The sequence below is a fragment of the Heteronotia binoei genome, chromosome 2 (assembly GCF_032191835.1).
Source record: "Heteronotia binoei isolate CCM8104 ecotype False Entrance Well chromosome 2, APGP_CSIRO_Hbin_v1, whole genome shotgun sequence".
NCBI classification, from domain to species: Eukaryota; Metazoa; Chordata; class Lepidosauria; order Squamata; family Gekkonidae; genus Heteronotia; species Heteronotia binoei.
This window is the reverse complement of record NC_083224.1, coordinates 41,948,297-41,967,007: the sequence shown is the minus strand read 5'-3', so window position 1 is coordinate 41,967,007 and position 18,711 is coordinate 41,948,297. Positions and strand designations below refer to the sequence as shown.

Sequence of the window (18,711 nt, the reverse complement as noted above, 5' to 3'; positions counted from 1 at the left end):
ATTTTAAAGACATATTTAACAATGAAATAAAAAGTTCTCCCCCAAGTTCTTTATGTTCCATTTGCACTTCAGTACCCAAACTGAGACAGCAAAATGTGTGTGTAAGACATCATCACATACATAATATAACTAAATTATGTATTTTAACCTAACTAACTGGTTTTTATATGTTTAATTTTAATTGTTAAATTCAATGTTTTATCATCTATGTTAATGTATGAATTGTTGTGAGCCGCCCTGAGCCGCCCAGGCGGGGAGGGTGGGATAGAAATAAAATCTATTATTATTATTATTATCAAGGGTCCTGGGGGTTTTTGCCACTGTGTGACACATAGTGTTGGACTGGATGGGGCATTGGCCTGATCCAACATGGCTTCTCTCATGTTCTTATGTCCTGTTTTCCTAGTTGCTGCATTCCACAGGCAGGAAAGTATAGCTGGTTAATAATGCAAAATATGCCATTCACAGTTGGCACAGAGCATGTGTTTTGCCTCTGGAAAGTCAAAATACCAATTCAGCCCAAGTCTTAAAAGCGAAGTACAAACCACCCCTAGAATGGAGAAAGAGAATCCTTTCGCTAAACCACAAAAAAAGCCTTTGTAACTTCCACTTGGCAGGAGATAGATCAAGATGGGTAGCCCTGTAAGTTTGCCTGTAGTAGTAAGTGCTACTGGACTTTTACTCTATTCTACTTCACCAGTTGGAGGTATAGAGTGACATCTAAGGGTTAGCACAGATATTACACATTACTTTCGGAGAGTTCATCTTGCTCATCTCTTAAACGTCAGCACATTTGATGCTTCTGTGCAATTCACCTCTGTTGGTTCTTTTCAACTTTCATTTCTCTTCCATGAATTCAGTTTGGCCCCTTCCCAGTCAAGCTGTAAGGAAAAAGTACAGAATTACCATTCTGGCATTACCATTTACAGCTAGCCATTTATAGCATAAAAAGGGCTTTTTTTGTAGGAGGAACTCCTTTGCAGATTAGGCCACACACCCTTGATGTAACCAATCCTCCAAGAGTTTACAGGGCTCTTAGTTTAGGGCCTACTGTAAGCTCCAGGAGAATTGGCTATGCCAGGGCTGTGTGGCCTAATATGTAAAGGAGTTCCTCTACAAAAAAAGCTCTGGCATAATAGTTCCTGCATATTCAATGGGATATTTATACCCCACTTTTCTCCCCAATGATTACAATAGCCTCCATTTTCTCCTAGCAGCCACCTTGTGAGGCAGGTTAGGCGGGCAGGAGACTATGTCCATGTCACAAAAATATTTACCTGAAAGTATCTACACTTCAAACTCCTGAAAATAGTGGCTCTGGCCCATGTACATTTTCCACAGTGAACACAGATGCAAAGAAGTCATTCAGTTTCTCTGCCATCCCCCCAATCATTCTTTAGTCATCCTTTATATAGAGAGAAAAAGAGAGAGAGCCATCTAATGACCCAACTGCCTGCCTAGCCAGTTTCCCTGCTTATAATATATTTAAAGAAATTCTTACTGTTCGTCTTGATGTTTTTAGCAATCCATTCCTCAAATTCTCTTCTTACTTATCCACTTGTTAATCTATACTTCTTTTGTATGCAGGAAAAGAAACCCACTTCCCTAAAGCATTGAACCTGGAGCCTACAGCCCGTTTCATCGGATGCATGAAGTGTTATCTTCAGTTGACAGCCGGCTGAGGGGGAGGGGGGACTGAGCAATGGGGCCAAAAGGACATGAAATACAAGATGACTTCTCTATAGAACACTTAGACTTGTGCACCATAAGCCCAGTGCCCTCGGAGGGCTCCAATCACCCCCCCCCCATCCCCAGCAACTGGCTCGTCTGCTTCTTTCTTTCTCTCTCTCTCTCTCTCTCTTTTGCTTCCTTCTGCATCTCAGCTAACTTTGCAAGGCCTGCTCAATCGCACAGGAGCTACAGAGCAAAACCTTCATTTTCTCCATTGGTTGAGGCTCCTCCCCCTCCTGGTCCCCTGGGAAGGGAGGGAAAGAGCCAGAGCTTACTTGGCCCAGTTTCCTGAATCCCATGGGAAAAATACAAAGAAAGCACCTTTAAGACCAATAAGTGCTAATGTTTTAAGCATGTTTTATTTTGAGGGTTTTTTTAAAAAAAAAAATCTTTAGTCATATTTGTCTTCATCCTTTAAAAAGCTTTTATCTCTGTTCTACCGGATCTTAAATAGGTACACACATGGCCCGGCCCGACAAGGTCTCATTTACGTCAGATCCGTCCCTCATAACAAATGAGTTCAACACCTTTGATTTAGGGGAATCCTTTGGGCTGCAATGAAATGGGAGAGGCCCAAAAGCTCCATTCTGCTAAGGGAAATCCCTTCCATGATCCAACCCAGTTTGATGATTGAGACCTAGAAAAACTCAAACTTTCAGGGGGTGGGGGTGAGAATTACTTCAGCCACTTCATGCTGGTAGTTCTAGAACTGTATATTATGTAGCTTGTGTGTCCCAGTAAATCTGTTGGCCTTTCAGGTGCCCCCAAGAACCTGTATGGATTTCTGTAATGAATTAACAGTGCAATCCTTTGCACTTGCATTCTAAGCACAGTGGCCCCACTATAAGCCCACCTGCACAGAACTGCACTGTAAAATAGCTGGTGGAAAGAGATGTCAAGTCACAACTGATTTATGGCCACCCTGTAGGGTTTTCAAGGCAAGGGAAGCCCAGAGGCAGATTGCCACACTGCCTGTCTCTACAAAACAACCCAGGATTTGGTGGTCTCCAACCCAAATACTATCCAGAGTCAACTTCATTTAGCTTTTAAGACCAGACAAGATTGGGCTAGCCTGAGCCATCCAGATTAGGGCAACTAAACAACTACCGCTCATGAACTGTTTCCACCTGGGACAAAATTAACAAGTATTCACTTCCTCCTGCCCCATAAAGTGGATTCTTGCACAATCCAATCAAGAACTTCCCTTTCAGACCCCTCTGGACAGGTCACAATAGTTCCCAGTTCTACTAATCGGACCTTGGAACTGGACCTAGTAGGCAACCATTAACAAAAATAATTACTAAAAACCCTCCAAAGCCCATTAAAGTGCTCAGACAAGTCTCTCCATCTTGCATAACCTCTCACCAGCGATAAAAAAAGTGCCGCTGCTCCGCTCAGCCCCAGCATTCCGGTCACTCACAGAGAGCAGCCAAAAGCTACATTTTAATAGCTTCACAATAATATTAATAATTAGAAATAAATGCCTTCAAAGCACTCTGTAAGCAAAACTTAATCCCTCTGCCAGTCTCTGCAGTATTTTTACAGATGAAGATCTCAGGCGAGTCGCCAACACCTGTTGTTTCCCATCTGCAGCAAAAGTGGTGGAAGGACTCATTTAAGCTCCTGCTTCACAGCTTTCTATTCAAATCATTTTACCAAACCTTCCCTCAAGACTCCCTCAAGGCCTCCTTCCGGCCTCTTTTCCAGTCACGTTGTTTGTCCAAGGATCTTATCAACTTACAGAAAGAGTGCACAAAGGGCTCACCAGGCATCTGCAGGGTGTATGATCTCTCTACATGTTCTCTCAGCGCCCCATGTTCCACCCGGCACGTAAACACAGTCTTTCCCACCCCCTGCATAGGTGTAACTCTCAGAAGACTCCACATGGAATACAATCCCTTGGTGCCAACAACAGAAACTGAGTGATAGATTTCTGTGTGTAGCGGTTCTCCATCTTGGAACCAGTTCACTCTAATCACATTTGGGGAGAAGTTATTGATTCTGCAGCTCAGTCTCAGCTCCTCCCCTGCTACAGGTACTGAGGGATCTGCAGTGATCCAGAGAACTTCTGGAGGGGTTCCTGGTTGGATGAAAAAAGTAATACGATTGGTTATATGAACTATTCATGAAAGAGGCTTGTTGAATACAATGCATCCTGCTTTACAAAGGTCACTTGCAAAGGGGCCATAATGTGTAGAAGCAGCCCTGAAAGCCCAGACTAGTTAAGCAAGGCCCAGATGGTCCAGGCTAGCCTGATCTCATCAGATGTCAGAAGCTAAGTGGGGTCAACCCTGGTTAGAATTTGGGTGGGAGCCCACCAAAGAATTCCAGGGTTGCTATGCAGAGGAAAGCAATGGCAAAGCACTTCTGGTAGTCTCTTGCCTTGAAAACCCTATGGGGGTCACCATAAATTGGCTGTAATTTGACAGCATTTTACACACACACACACACACACACACACACACACAAAGCAAGGTCAGTACTTGGATGATAGACCATTAATGAAGACTGTGGCTGCTATGCAGAGAAAGGCAATGGCAAACCATCTCAGCTTATTTTTTTCCCTTAAAGCCCCATCAGCTGGGACTTCGTGGGATCATCATCAAAGCTTTTTTTGAGCAAGAACGTACAGGAATGCAATTCTGGCTCGCTTGCTATCAAGGGGTGTGGCCTAGTATGTAAATGAGTTCCAGCTGGGCTTTTTTCTACAGAAAAGCCCTGTGTGAAACAATGGTAATATCAGGGGGTGTGGCCTAATATGCAAATTAGTTCCTGCTGGGCTTTTTCTGCCAAAAAAGCTCTGACCATAATGATACTTCACTTACTTACTATAAGGTGTTGCATTTGGGGGGGGGGGGGCAGTCTAGTATTTTCTAGTGCACATTTCTGTAGAGGAAATCTTGTGGTAAGTGGATAGGAACTCTGCCTACCATAAGCATGCATTCAGACTTCAAAAGGCCAGTGAATGAGACAACAAATCAGCAAGCAGATGAACTCCATAGCTTCACAATAGTAATATCCTACCTTGCAAATTGATTTCATAGGAGAGCTCTTCAATATTTCCAAAACTGCTGTGTTTGAGCTGGCAGGTATAAATGGCTCCCTCCTCATCAGTAGTCAAGATAAACTCAATTTGGCTCCACACACTGTAAAAATCACTTTCGCATGGGAAAGGTCCAAATTGTACCACACTTTGCACCGGCTGCCCATTTCGAAACCAATCCAAAGCAATGTCCTTTGGGTAAAATTTCTCCACCACACAGATCAGAATGAGCTTCTCTCCTGGCACAGGCGCTTGAGGCCAGATGAAGATGTAATGACTGGCTGGGCGAGCTGCCAAATGGAGAGCAGAAGTGGATTTTTAGACAGGTCTCTCAGGCACTATATTGAATCTACAGCAATAGCAAAGTAACCCCTTTATTTCCTAGAGATGCAGAGAGAGAGAGAAAAGTCAACATTCAGATACTTGTGCCATTTTTAAAAACCAAGATTATATTATTTAATATCAAATAAGATGTATTAAGAAATCAATTTGATACATGTGCGTGTGCTAAATGCCATCAAGTTGCTTCCAACTTGTAGTGACCCTACGGATTAATATCCTATTGTTAAAGGCCTTGCTCAGGTCTTGCAGTCTGTGACCGCCTTGGTCAAGTAAAACCATTTCAGGCTGGGTCTTCCTCTTTTCCTGCTGCCTCCAACTTTTCCTATCATTATTGTTTTTTCCAGTGACTCTTTTCTTCTCATATGGTGATCAAAGTACACAAGCCTCAGTCATTTTAGCTTCTAGGGAGAGTTCAGGCTTGATTTGATCTAGACACCATTGATTTGTCTTTTTGACAAGCCATGGTATCCAAAAAAACTCTCCTCCAACACCACATTTCAAATGAATAAATTTGATATAGGGTCCTCATCTTTAAAAAGCAAAGGAAATGAGTCTCTTCTTCCCTGTACAATAGAGATGAAATTCTCAGGGACTGTATCCCTCCCCTAAGAGTTCCTCATTACTGCATTTCAAGCAGATAAGAGAAACCATCCCTGTTTTAGAGGCAATTCAGATTCTCACTTGCAGAGCACAGAGAAGCGGTGTATAGGACAGCTTTGCTTCCCTTCTTGGGAGGGTCTTAAGGAGGGTAGTGGCTTTTTCCTTCCTCTCAGACTAGCTGCCTTCCCGTATCAGATCATGACTGAGATAGAATACATATGGCAGGATTGCCAGTCTCTAGATCAAGGGCGGCCAAACTGCAGCTCGGGAGTCACATGTGGCTCTTTCACACATATTGTGTGGCTCTCAAAGCCCCCATTTCCTATTGGCTGGCCTGGAGAAGGCATTTACTCTTTGAATCACTTCTCTAAGCCAAAACCAGCCAGCGGCTTGGAGAATGAATTTAAAGTTAAAGCTGCTTTATTTCCACGTCTTCCTCCCTCTCCCTCTCTCATCTACAGGAAGGGCAGGATATAAATCTAATAAAATAAATAAATATTTGCCTTCCTTTCCTCCTTCCCTCCCTCTTTCATGTCTTGTGGTTCTCAAACATCTGACATTTATTCTATGTGGCTCTTACATTAAGCAAGTTTGGCCAACTCTGATCCATGTGGTTGAAGATCTCTGGGAATTATATCTGATCTCCCAGATACAGAGATCAGTTCCTCTGGCAAAAATTACTGCTTTGGAGACTGAACTTTATGGCATTATGCCCAGGTAAGATCCCTCCCTTGGCTCTGCCGGCCAGATCTCCTGGAATTTCCTAATCTTGAGCTGACAACCTTAGAGTATAGCAAGGCAAGGGGTGGGAAACATGATCTGCTCCCCTTACCCTAGTGTTCCCAACCTCCAGGTGGGGCTACTTCCAACATATGGCATCACCCTTACCAGTAACATGAATAACTGCGCTCTTCCTTTTAGGGGTCTTCAAGGTTCTGTGCTGGATACTGCATTCAAATTCTGCCCCATCATCCTTTATAGTGGGTGTGTAGGTCAGACAAGAGGAAAGGCTATATAATCTGCCACTGGCTTCTAAGGACTGTGTTGTCATATGGGTGACATCTTCTCTGGTCTCAGAAAGGGCCACATCATCCCTGGTAGAGTCTCCTGATGATACCATTGCCTGTGGGTTTCTCAGGTACCATTTCACCTTAATTGTTTTGGGTCGGAATCTATTTACGTTGCATATCAATCTGAATTTTTCATTAGTTGTAATCAGATCAGGCTTGATTATTGCAGAGACATGTGGTTCCACTGAAAAGAAATTAGTAATTGATCATGCTCAAATATGCCCTTGTCTTATCCAGTAATGTCTCTATTTAATAGCTGAGAAGCACTGAAGAAATAACAGAAGAAGACAACAAAGACATTGGATTTATATTCTGCCCTCCACTCAAGAGTCTCAGAGCGGCTCACAATCTCCTTTATCTCCCTCCCCCACAACAGACACCCTGTGAGGTGGATGGGACTGGAGAGGGCTCTCACAGCAGCTGCCCTTTCAAGGACAACCTCTGCCAGAGCTATGGCCATGCCAGCAGGTGCAAGTGGAAGAACGGGGAATCAAACCTGGTTCTCCCAGATAAGAGTCTGCACACTTAACCACTACACCAAACTGGCTCAAAACTGACCTTTTAACATTGTATTGAGGTGTTTCCTCAACCATGATAGCCCTCTGCAAATGTTATGCTGGTGTCCCATTCATGTAGTTTGGGAGCCCACCAGGTGCCCATACAGGGAGTGTAAATTTAAAAATACACTGGGAGGGGGCATCGTGGCATACATAAGCATCACACTGAGGAACACTGCTTTTGAGTTTTTAATGGCATGAGGATAGTAGGAAGATAACACAGTTATCTATATTGGATGCTTGCTATATAACACTGCCATGAGAGGTCTGAGGTCACTCCTGTCCAGATCAGCTATATATTATTACAAGCAAGGCTTTTTTTTGTAGCAGGAACTCCTTTGCATATTAGGCCACACGCTCCTGATGATGTAGCCAATCCTCCAAGAGCTTACAGGGCTCTTAGTACAGAGCCTACTGCAAGCTCCAGGAGGATTGGCTACAGCAGGGGTGTAATATGCAAAGGAATTCCTGCTACAGAAAAAGCCCTGATTACAAGCACAAATGAAATTAATGGATCTTAAGATAGTATATAAAGTCTGAGAAGTAGCTCCTAGACTGGAACCTCAGGGCAGACTGAAACTGCAGAACAGTGCCATATAGCTGGCCGCTTCAAGGGGGCCCCATCTGTTGTCATTCTTCAGGGTTTCCCCAGCAGCCAAAGAGATGCAATCATATTTCCTTAGAGTGATTCTTCTGTAGATGTGATTTTCTTCTGCAGAGTACTTCAGCCATTTAATAAAATCTATTTCCCGTCAACATTTCTGTTTGTTGCCTCCATGTCCCCTGCAGAAAAAGAACTACTGCCCTTTGACAATACCACCATCTTTTTAAAAGTCTATATTACCCTCTTGTGTTGAAGCACACTTGAACTTCATCCCCAATACCCCAAGAAAGAAATGGCTAGTTCTTCGCTAACTTCTTACACACTGACATCCCTGACTCCTATTTACAGAAAATGGTCATGTCTAAAATCAGTGGCCTCTTTGATGCAGCATTTTAGGGTTTTAAAATTTTTACCTTTTGCAAGCCACTGTTGATAACATATGGTAAAGTATATGCTGCATAAGCCTGTCACCACGACGCAAGCGACAGCCACCCCAGTGATAAAGCCTGTGTCCTGATGATAGTGTTTTCCTGCAAGGGGAAAATGTATGTATTAGAGTCTGTTCTCTTTGACATCCACTTCACCACCTCTTTGACTACATCCTCCAAGGCTGATTGTTTGCTTTCTGATTTGAAATTAATTTTATTCAATCTATCCTGTTATTAACTCTACCAAGCAGACATCAAAACCATTTATTTGAACAAAGGGAAGTCAATTTGGCTGTCCTATAAGATTTGGTCTTGATATATGAATCAACAAACAGCCCACTGACTCTGTCTCCAGAAATAGTACTTTAAACATCCTTGGGGCACAGTAGTTAAAAGTGTTGTCTAGTCTCTGGACCCCACCGGGTGTCCTTGGGCCAGTCACACACTCTCAACCTAACCTACCTCAGGGTTTGTTGTGAGGATAAAATGGAAGAGAGGAGAATAATGTAAGCCACTTTGGATCCCCACTGGAGAGAAAAATAGGGGTATTAATAAATAATAATTCCATCTATGTTATCAGCTGCCTTCAGTTCTGCAAGGGAGAGAAGCGTCTAACATATTTAAAATAAATAGTTTATTTGTAAGGCCCCACAGGACTCCTGTGGGATTTTGCAAGTACTTCCGTTGCAGCAGGCACATTTCCATTTCATAGGACAGCAGTCTGAATCCATGCAGCCAATGACACACACAGATTGTAGTACTTGTTCTGTCAGTCAAACAAAACTCAGTGGTGTTGGACTCACCAATGTACAACGTTTCCTGATCCTGCCCTTCCACTGAGATTTAGAATAATAGATTCAACCATCCAGGTACAATTAAGCAGAATGCGTTGGCTTTTGCTCACAGAGAGTAGTTTTGTTAATGGATTTTTCACAGTTTGAAAAAGAATTTAAGGCCTTCCCTCTCAGCCTTTGCCCTCTCCTCAGTGTGAGGCACTGGGTGACAGAATGAGATGGCCAAGACATCTAGAGGAAAGTGTGCTGGTTGTGGGAAGGGGGTGGGAATGCTGTGGCTAGCTTGCTCATTTCCTGGGTGGCCAATGTGGTGAAACTCTCAGGATTTTTTGGGTGGGACTTAAGCTGGTATAAAACCAATATAAGATGTAGGGTACATACACCCTAAGAAGCGGGCACATGGTGCTGTCCAAGCATGATTTACAGTTACGCCATTTGTTCTCATCAAAGAGCAGGACAGAAGTTACAAAAAGCCATATAATTCCATTCCCCTAGCTAGTGGAACTCTTAAACCTATTTAGTCTTCTCTTTGAAGATTAGGCATTCACATACTTTCCAGTTTATCTTTCCAGCCATGAAGGATACAAATTTGATTTTTTAAAAGGATGAGTCATGGAGATCCTCACAACATTAAATGCTGTCCCAACACAATAGTGTGACTTGGATGGATCCCACAAACAAGTTCCATGTATGCTAGATAGTCTCTGTCAGGGAGCACGCTTCCTCTTGGGCTAGTGCTTCCATGGGGCTTATTGAAAACCACTGATCTTGTGCAAACAAAAGTGTCAGTGAAAAAGGAAGTATGCTCCATGGCAGAAGGTATCTGGAGTGCGTGAAACTTAGCTGTACTTCTGTTCCTCATCTTCAGGTAATAACAGTGAGGTATCTCAACCACACCATGTCCTAGAGTTAGATTCAAACTCACATCTCCCATTTCCCTCAAAGGCCAAAATCACTTCAAAGCAACAGATAATATGAGGCTCCTTACTTGTGACCAACAACACTGTATTTCTCTGCAAAGGTTGTGACAGGGACTCATGTTGGACTTGACAGATGTACAAGGAACCATTGTTGGTCTCATTCATCACTTGGGTTATCCGACTCAGCACAGAGAACAAACCATTTTGGCTGCTACGGGATGGGACCCCAGTGCATATATCAGAAGATAATGGAGTCTCATACACACTGCCAGGCTTTCTGACCAGCCAGGAGATATTAATTGCTTGAGGGTAGAAGTTGTGAGCATGACAAGACAAGGTCTTCTCTCCTTCCGCTACAACCTGTAGCCTTTGGGGTGACAGCAACGCTGTAGGTTTAGCTGGGGTGGGAATACAGAAGATTAATTATTATTAGAGAGAAGGAAGAACCCACTGCCCATTATTGACTTCTTTGAAAGCCAGGCTTCCTTCAGCCATTTCAGCAAACACGTTGGACTTTTTTTTTTCCCTCTCCTCCTGTCAACTCCATATCCTCTTTCCTTTACCGGCCTCATTCTTTCCTTCTCAGCCTTTCACTAACCTATATTTTATCTGCCTCCCATCCTCAGCTATGTTTATCATGTATTTACTTTATTTATTCCTCCATCTTTTTCCAGAGGGGGACAAAAGCAACATACATTATTCTGTTCTCCTCTTTATCCTCAGATCAACTTTGTACGCTACATCACATCACTATCCTCACATCAACTTTGTGAGGTGGGTCAAGCTAAAAGTATGTGACTATCCCAAATCACCCAGTGAGCTTCCACGGCAAGATGGGGCTCTGACCTGGGCATCTCAGACTCTATTCTGAAACTCTAACCACTACACCACACTGGTTTTCATACGGTGACTGCTGCTGGAACAGTAGCAAGCAGCCATGTCTAGTTCAGCCATACAAGTTGGATGGTATCAAGTTACCCAGAGGTTGTTGCTGGGCGTAAGGTTGCAAACGTCCAGGAAGAACCTTGAAATCTTCCAGAATTACAACTGAATTCCAGGTGGCAGGGATATGTCCTCCTCGATAAAATGACTGGTTCGGAAGAAAGACCCTGTGGCATGTTATCTGGTTGAGGCTTCTCCCCTCCTCAAACCCTGCCCTCCTCTGACTCTACCACAAAATCTCCAGGAATTTCCCAACCTGGAGCAGGTAACCTTAGTCAGGCCTGGCTCTAGTGAGTTGTCCCTTAAAGGCCAAAAGAGGTCTGGAAAGGCCCCTGCCTCCTCCCCCTGCCTTTTACTGACAGAACCCAGCCTGGAATATAGTGCTTGCCTAGCAACAGCCCCTGACGAAATCTGTTGCATAAGCAGGAGCTCCTTTTCTCATTTTTGGAATTTTTTTTACAAGCTCCCCATGTATTTTTAGATTTCATATTTTTCTGCAAACCTGGGGCCTTTTTCAGATTTGTCTTGTCCCTTCACAGCTCCAGTCACTGGATTCAAGTATCCAAAGACTGGCTGACTTTGCTATTAGAACAGAAGATGTTATGCTGTTTACTATGTCCAATAGCTTGTTATTCAGTTGTTTAAATTGTAAACTAGCTTCAGCACTCTGAAAAGGTGGTGAAGAAATACTTTGAATAAATAATAAATAAATAAATAAATACATGATACCTCTGACTTTGAGCTGGATCTTTCCATGTCCATATTGTGGAGGTACTAAAATAGTACATGTATAAGTCCCTTCATCTCTCAACGTCACATTAGAAAGTGTGAGTGATGCAATGCCAAAAGGGAGCAACTCTGTCTTTACAAGGGACCCACGTCGATGATCTTTGATGAGATTCCCATCAAACTCATAAACTGGGTTCTCTTCTCCAGACACAGTCTTCATGGTCCATTTCACTGCCACATCTTCCTTCTTAACACTCTGCCAGAGTGTAAAGTTACAGTGAAGCACAGCATGAGTCTCAACTAGCCCTAATACCGGAGAAATGTTTGTCTTTACCTCCAAGGCCACTAGAAATAAAACAGAAACAAGTAATGGAATATCTGGTGGCTTTTATGAAGATGTTACACACTGTTGATGATGGATTTCTTTCAGTTGTAGGGTGCTTTAACATGGAGATTTTCCCTGCATGGAAAAGAGGAAGCCCTCGATAAAAGGGGAATGCCCACATTATGCCATGCTCATTCCAAACATGATTCATAGTATTTCTGGGCATTCCCCTCTCATCCAGACAACCCCCACCCCCCAAAAAACCTGCTTTTTCTCATTTAAAGGGACTTTTCAGAGCAGTTGTACAAGGGAAGGTCTGTGTGGACACCTCTTTTCTTCCCACTATGAAGCAGGAGCATAGACCTAACTTCAGCTTTCAAAATGGCACAGAGCACCTTGATGCTTCAATGAAGTTCAAGGAAGTCTGTAACCATTGGGAAGTATACAATGACTTGAGCATTCTAGTAAGGTATAATCAGGGCGCTTTTTTTTTTTTTTTTTAGCAGGAACGCACAGGAACGCAGTTCTGGCTGGCTTGGTGTCAGGGGGTGTGGCCTAATATGCAAATGAGTTCCTATTGGGCTTTTTCTACAAAAAAGCCCTGTGTGGAACAATGGTGATGTCAGGGGGTGTGGTCTAGTATGCAAATGAGTTGTTGCTGGATATAATTCTTGTTCACTGAAAAGTTTCAACTTGGGATAGGGCAATTCAGTAAAATGAATGAATGAATGAATGAATGAATGAATGAATGAATGAATGAATGAATGAATGAATGAATGAATGGTTCTAGTGAAACGAGGTATGGTATACCAGTTTGCACGTTAGCTGAGGCTGAACCCAAGTTAAACTAAAGCCATGTTAAATATTCCAGAACTGAAGGTATCTATCTTAAAGAGAGCTGATTCATAAAAACTTACCTATGTGGAGACTTTTCAGTTCTCTGTTCTGGTCTATGTAATTGTGATTTGTTTCCCTATTTGCACAATTTTTGTATATGGAATGTGTATTGTGGACATAATTTTTGAATACTTTGGAATCATTTGTATAATATAGTATGTAATTTTGTTTACTTTGCGATTGAGGTTTTGTTGACATGGTAGCTGTTTGCTTTTCCATGTTTTCTCACTTGGTTGCTTACCACCTGGAGGTTGCCAACTGTACCCTTGTGGCTGTTTCAGCACTTGAAAAGGTATGAGGAAAAACAAAAGTGCCACAGTCTGCCATGCTGTGCCTTGCAGTGGTGTCCACACGTCAGGCCCACAGATGCCAAGATGTCTACTTTGGCTCTAAGAGACGCTTTCCAAACTTTCATACTTAAGATACAACTTTAACACAAACATTCATCATGAAACCCTCCGACCCTTTTTGCTGTTTTTTTTCCTTTTCTTTGTATTTTTTAATTTCCTTGTACATATGGTCACCTTACACTGGCTTAGTAGTACAAAACCCAGTAACAACTTAAGCAAGAGGATGAAAGATCTCTCCATACCAGCCTATAGTTCCTTTGCTCTCCTCTAGAAAATAACAGTCTAGCATACATTTTATTTCTTCAACAGTTACAAAGTGCCCAGACCTGGATAGCCCAAGCTAGCCAGATTTCATCAGATCTTGGAAAGTAAGCAAAGTAGATCACCAAGGGTAGAACACCAAGAAAGTCCAAGGTGGCGATGCAGGGGCAGGCAATGGCAAACCATCCCTGAACATCTACCTACAGGGCCGCCATAAATCAACTGCTACTTGACAGCAACAAAAGGTACAAAGAAAAATATCGGAGGAAACACCCTTTTTTGCACTTATTCTTAATTACACTCACTAAACCTGTTTAAATGGCACTGCTTAAAACCATATTAAAAAACCAGCATGTGTCATTTATGCTATATGTGACTCTAGTTATGCTTAATTTTGAACTTTAGATTCTAAGGCTGTTGTGTTTGCATACAATAGTGCTATGCTTATCTGATTTTTTTTTTTTAAAGATCATTGCAGTTTATGGATACTTCCAAGCAAACATGTTTAAACCCAGGGTATAAATCTGTTACGGTAAGCATGAGGGCTGGGGTGGTGGTAGAATAAACTCAATTGAAATTGGGGGATATATTTTCAGAGAAACAGAACAATGCACCCTCTGAGGAAACTGTCACCCTGAGTCTCTTTATGAGTCCATGTTCTGGGCTTGCTTCCTTCCATGACAAAAAAACAAACAAAACACACACACACCAGAACTCCAGTGGCACATTAGAGATTAACAACATATACTCCAACATGAGCTCACTTCAGTATGAGCTTTCTGCATCAACTGCATAGTGTGCCCACCCAAACCACCAAAGTTTATGCTTAGAGCTAAAAGCAAAATATGAGTAGGTGTGGGCTACAAGGAGCCACAGGCCTTCTGTTTCATTTTGCCACAACAAATTATTTCCATTGTCCAAAGCGGCACAAGCAAGGAATAGGCTTCTTTGAGGTGTGATAATCCCTACCCATATTCAAGAAGCAAACCTTTCCAAACACACTTCCAGTTTTTTCACTCTGGAATTTTGGGAGAAAATGTCACTAGCAGGCAGGCACTTCTTACCTTGCCCAACGTGCGAAATATACAGCAATGCAAAGCCAAAGGTACCTACCTGCAGCCATCAGGTGTAAGAGAGGGAGCAGCCACAACTCTATGGAACAAGCCATTGGGAAAAGGAAAGGCAGCAGGTGGACTTTGGGCTGCACCTACCCTAGCAGCCAGAATGAAGGCGATAAGCCTCACCCAGAAAGCAGCAGGGAGCCACACCGAAAAGTCGCATTCGTATTGAGCTGTGACATAAAGCTGGAATTAGGAATTGGCGCTTGTTTCTTGGGGAGATAACTCCTAGTGAACTCAGCCCAGGGGGCTAGTTTAGCTTTGCCAGTTTCCAGGTGGAGGCTGGAGATCTCCTGGGATTACAACTGATCTCTGAACAACAGAAATAAACTCCCGTGAAGGAAATGGCTGCTTTGGAAACTGGATTCTATGCCATTATTCCCCCTTTGAAGTCTCTCCCCTCTCCAAACCCCACCGTATCCAGACTTCCCTCCGCCCCCCAAAATATCCAGGTATTTTCAAAGCAGCAGTTGGCAACCATAGGCTAGCTGTGTTAGAGCAGAACTGGCTCTGAATAGAATAAAGGCCCTGGGCAGAGTAAGTGCTTTGTGACAGCACATGAGAAGGAGGTGGGCTTGCAACCTCTGGGGCAGGAGGTGATGAAGACTGAAGAGTAAAACTAGGGAAGGCACACAATAGGGGTGCCAACTCCAGACTGTGAAATTCCTGGAGAATGGGGGAGGTCAGTGGGGTATAAATGCCATAGGGCCCACCCTCCAAAGCAGCCATTTTTCTCCTGGGAAACTGATCTCCGTCCCCTGGAGATTAGTGGTAATTCCAGGAGATCTCCAGGTCTCACCTGAAGGCTGGCAATTTTACATGGCGATTGTACTGAGCTAAAATTATGCCCTGGCCGGTGGAACCCTGGATCCACATGGGAAACGAGCACTTGGCCTGGGAACCGTTTTTTCTAGCAAGTAAGTGAATACGCCTCCGACACAGGCAGCCGCGGGCGCTAGGACGCTTGCATCACGATACATGGCAAACTGCAGTCTCGAACTCCCCCCAACGCGTTTTAACGTTGATACTCGTAAAGTGCTGCGCACTACCGCTAGGCTATTTTGGAAGCAGCTCAAACTGCTCTTCAGGAGAGCGGAAATTCAACAGTATTTTTTGTTTCCCGCAAGGGGCGCAAGGAAGTAACTGCGTGGTTGTCTCTGTTCGTATCGATCGTTTTCTTCTCCGCAGCTCTGTCGCTTGCGAGAGCAAGTAGTTGGGTTGCTTTTCGGATACACTCCACCTGAAGAAGCTGCGCCCGTGACGTGTTCTCATAGAGTTTCATTTCAATGAAGTGTGCGTAGAAGTAACCCTGCGAGAATTTACTCAAAAGTTAATCACATTGGCGCTTGCTTTCGGTAAGGACTGCGTCTGCTGCTACTTCGGGTGCAATCCGCCTCACATTTATGCAGGGCCGTAGCCGGAATTTGGAAGGGGGTGGGATTTACATTTTTCGGGGGGAGGGGCACTGATGCCCTGCCCAGTGCCCCAAACGACCTTCCCTCTAGTGGCTCCCTTCCTGCCTGCCCCTCTCTCTTGCCACCGCCTTCCCTTCCCCCCCCCCCCCAACCAAATTGCTTTCGGGCTGGGGGCAAAATCATAGAGTTGGAAGGGACCTCCAGGGTCATCTAGTCCAACCCCCTGCACAATGCAGGAAACTCACAAACACCTCCCCCTAAGTTCACAGGACCAGCGTTGCTGTCAGATGGCCATCTAGCCTCTGTTTAAAAACCGCCAAGGAAGGAGAGCCCACCACAGCCTGTTCCACTGAGGAATCGCTCTATTGGTCAGGAAGTTCTTCCTTATGTTGAGCCGGAAGGTCTTTTGATTTAATTTCAACCCATTGGTTCTGGTCCTACCTTCTGGGGCATCAGAAAACAATTCCACACCATCCTCTATAAGACAGCCCTTTAAGTACTTGAAGGTGGTGATCATATCACCTCTCAGCCGCCTCCTCTCCAGGCTAAACATCCCCAGCTCCTTCAACCTTTCCTCATAAGACTTGGTCTCCAGACCCCTCACCATCTTCGTTGCCATCCTCTGGACCCGTTCCAGCTTGTCTATACCCTTCTTAAAATGTGGGGCCCAAAAATGAACACAATACTCCAGGTGAGGTCTTACCAGAGCATAGTAAAGCGATACCATCACTTCCCTGGGCGAGTTAAAGGGCCCCAGGGATCAGCTTTATCTTGGGCGGGGGCTGGGGACTGCTTCCAGTGGCTCTAGGGTGAATTGGCCCTAGGCAGGCGACACCCCCCCCCACCCGCCAGCTGCCGCACTCTGCTTGCCCCTACCCCCCACCAAGCTCTGCTCACTCGCACCCTGCCACCGCACTCCGCTTGCTCGCCCCTCACCACTCCTCCTCACCACGACTGCTGCTGGCTCACATGCTGTTTTTGTGGCAGGGAAGGGTGGGCTATGGCGAGCTCACCACTACCCTCGCTTCCCCACCAGTAAAATAACACGCAGGCTGGCAGCAGAAGCAGGCCCCCACGTGAGTTAAGGGCCTGCGAAACAGCTGATCCATGGGCCCTTTAAGTAGCAGGAGGACTGGGGGCTGCTTCTGCTGCCAGGAGCGGCTCTAGGGCGAATAGGCCCTAGGCAGACACCCCCTGGTGCCCCCCAGCAACGCTCCACCCGCCCCAACCCATGGCCGCCGTGAGCACTCGCTCACCCACCGCCGCAGCACTTTCCTGCTCACTGCCCCTCCTCCCCCCACTCGCAACGACTGCCGGCCTGTGCACTATTTTAGTGGCAGGGAAGGGAGGGCTGTGGAAAGTTCACCGCTGCCCTCTCTTCCCCACCAGTAAAATAACATGCAGGCCGGCAGCAGAAGCAGCCCCCACGCCAGTTAAAGGGTCCGCAGATCAGCTGTTTCGTGGGCCCTTAACTCGCGTGGGGCTGGAGCCTGCTTCTGCCGCCAGCCCGTGCATTATTGGTGGGGAAGAGAGGGCGGCAGTGAGCTTGCCACAGCCCTCCCTTCCCTGCCACTAAAACAGCGCGTGCAGCCGGCAGCAGAAGGGGCCCCCAGTCCCCCCTCAAGTTAAAAGACCTGTGAAATAGCTGATCAGTGGGCTCTTTAACTCAGGCCGGAGACTGGGACTGCTTATGTCCCCCGCCCCAGAAGCAACCTCTCTACTGCCCTGGAGCCATAGCAGAGGCCCTAGGGGCTGGTGATCCCCCCAGGGGTCCCCCTTCCTCTTCCAGAAGTCGGGGGGGCTGTGCCCCCACAGGCCCCCTTGTAGCTACAGGCCTGCATTTATGGTGGTGTAAACCCTGCTGGATTAATTGGGACTCATTTCCAAAGAAATGATTTATCTGGACACCATTAACCCCGACACTAGGTTTTGCATAAAATCCTTGTACAGAATCCAGAATGAAAGTCCCCTCTTGAATTTAAAGCTGAAAATATTGAGTAAGGGTAGGGTTACCGTATGCTGAAAAGCAAAAAAAGAGTATGTATTTCCTGACTTTTCGGAATGACAAATCTCATTTTAAATATTACTATTTAAACTGTGATAACTGCTACTAACTAGGAATATTCCTAACCTTTGAACCCAATAAAGTGGATATTTTCATAAGTTTTTTTAAAGAGTCCAAAAGCGGACAGACACCAATAAAAGACATCTGGTAACCCTAGGTAAGAGGGGAAATTGTTTCTTGACCTAGTGTGACACAGTGATCAGTACCTCTCGCACACAAAGTTCACTAACCCTTTACCAGTCCTAGGGCTGCAAACTGCCTAGGGGGGAAATGCCCTATCCTTTTGATTGAGGCTGAATGGGATGTTATTTATCTCCATGCCACAAAAAACTGAAGCTGCTTATCATACATGATGAAGCCTCTTCTTAAAGGGCAGAGCATTTTTCTCCAATTGTGTGGGCCACTCAAGCCAGTCTTGCTTTCATCCTAACCTGCCTCATAAAGATGCTGTAAGGCTAAAATATACAAGCAAAAAAATCCTTGCGAAAATGTTAGGATAAAAATGTAATTTAAATGATTA

The 18,711-nt window shown here is 44.7% G+C and overlaps 1 gene segment (V, D, J or C); it reads right to left on the bottom strand.

Annotated features, from left to right (window-relative positions):
- Positions 1 to 820: 820 nt before the first annotated feature.
- LOC132567289 (Ig heavy chain C region-like) lies at positions 821 to 14,830 on the bottom strand. The segment is given in 8 exon segments: positions 821 to 881; positions 3,497 to 3,811; positions 4,756 to 5,064; positions 6,605 to 6,970; positions 8,361 to 8,477; positions 10,158 to 10,487; positions 11,761 to 12,105; positions 14,707 to 14,830. Coding segments are annotated over 8 exon segments (1,842 nt in total).
- Positions 14,831 to 18,711: the final 3,881 nt, after the last annotated feature.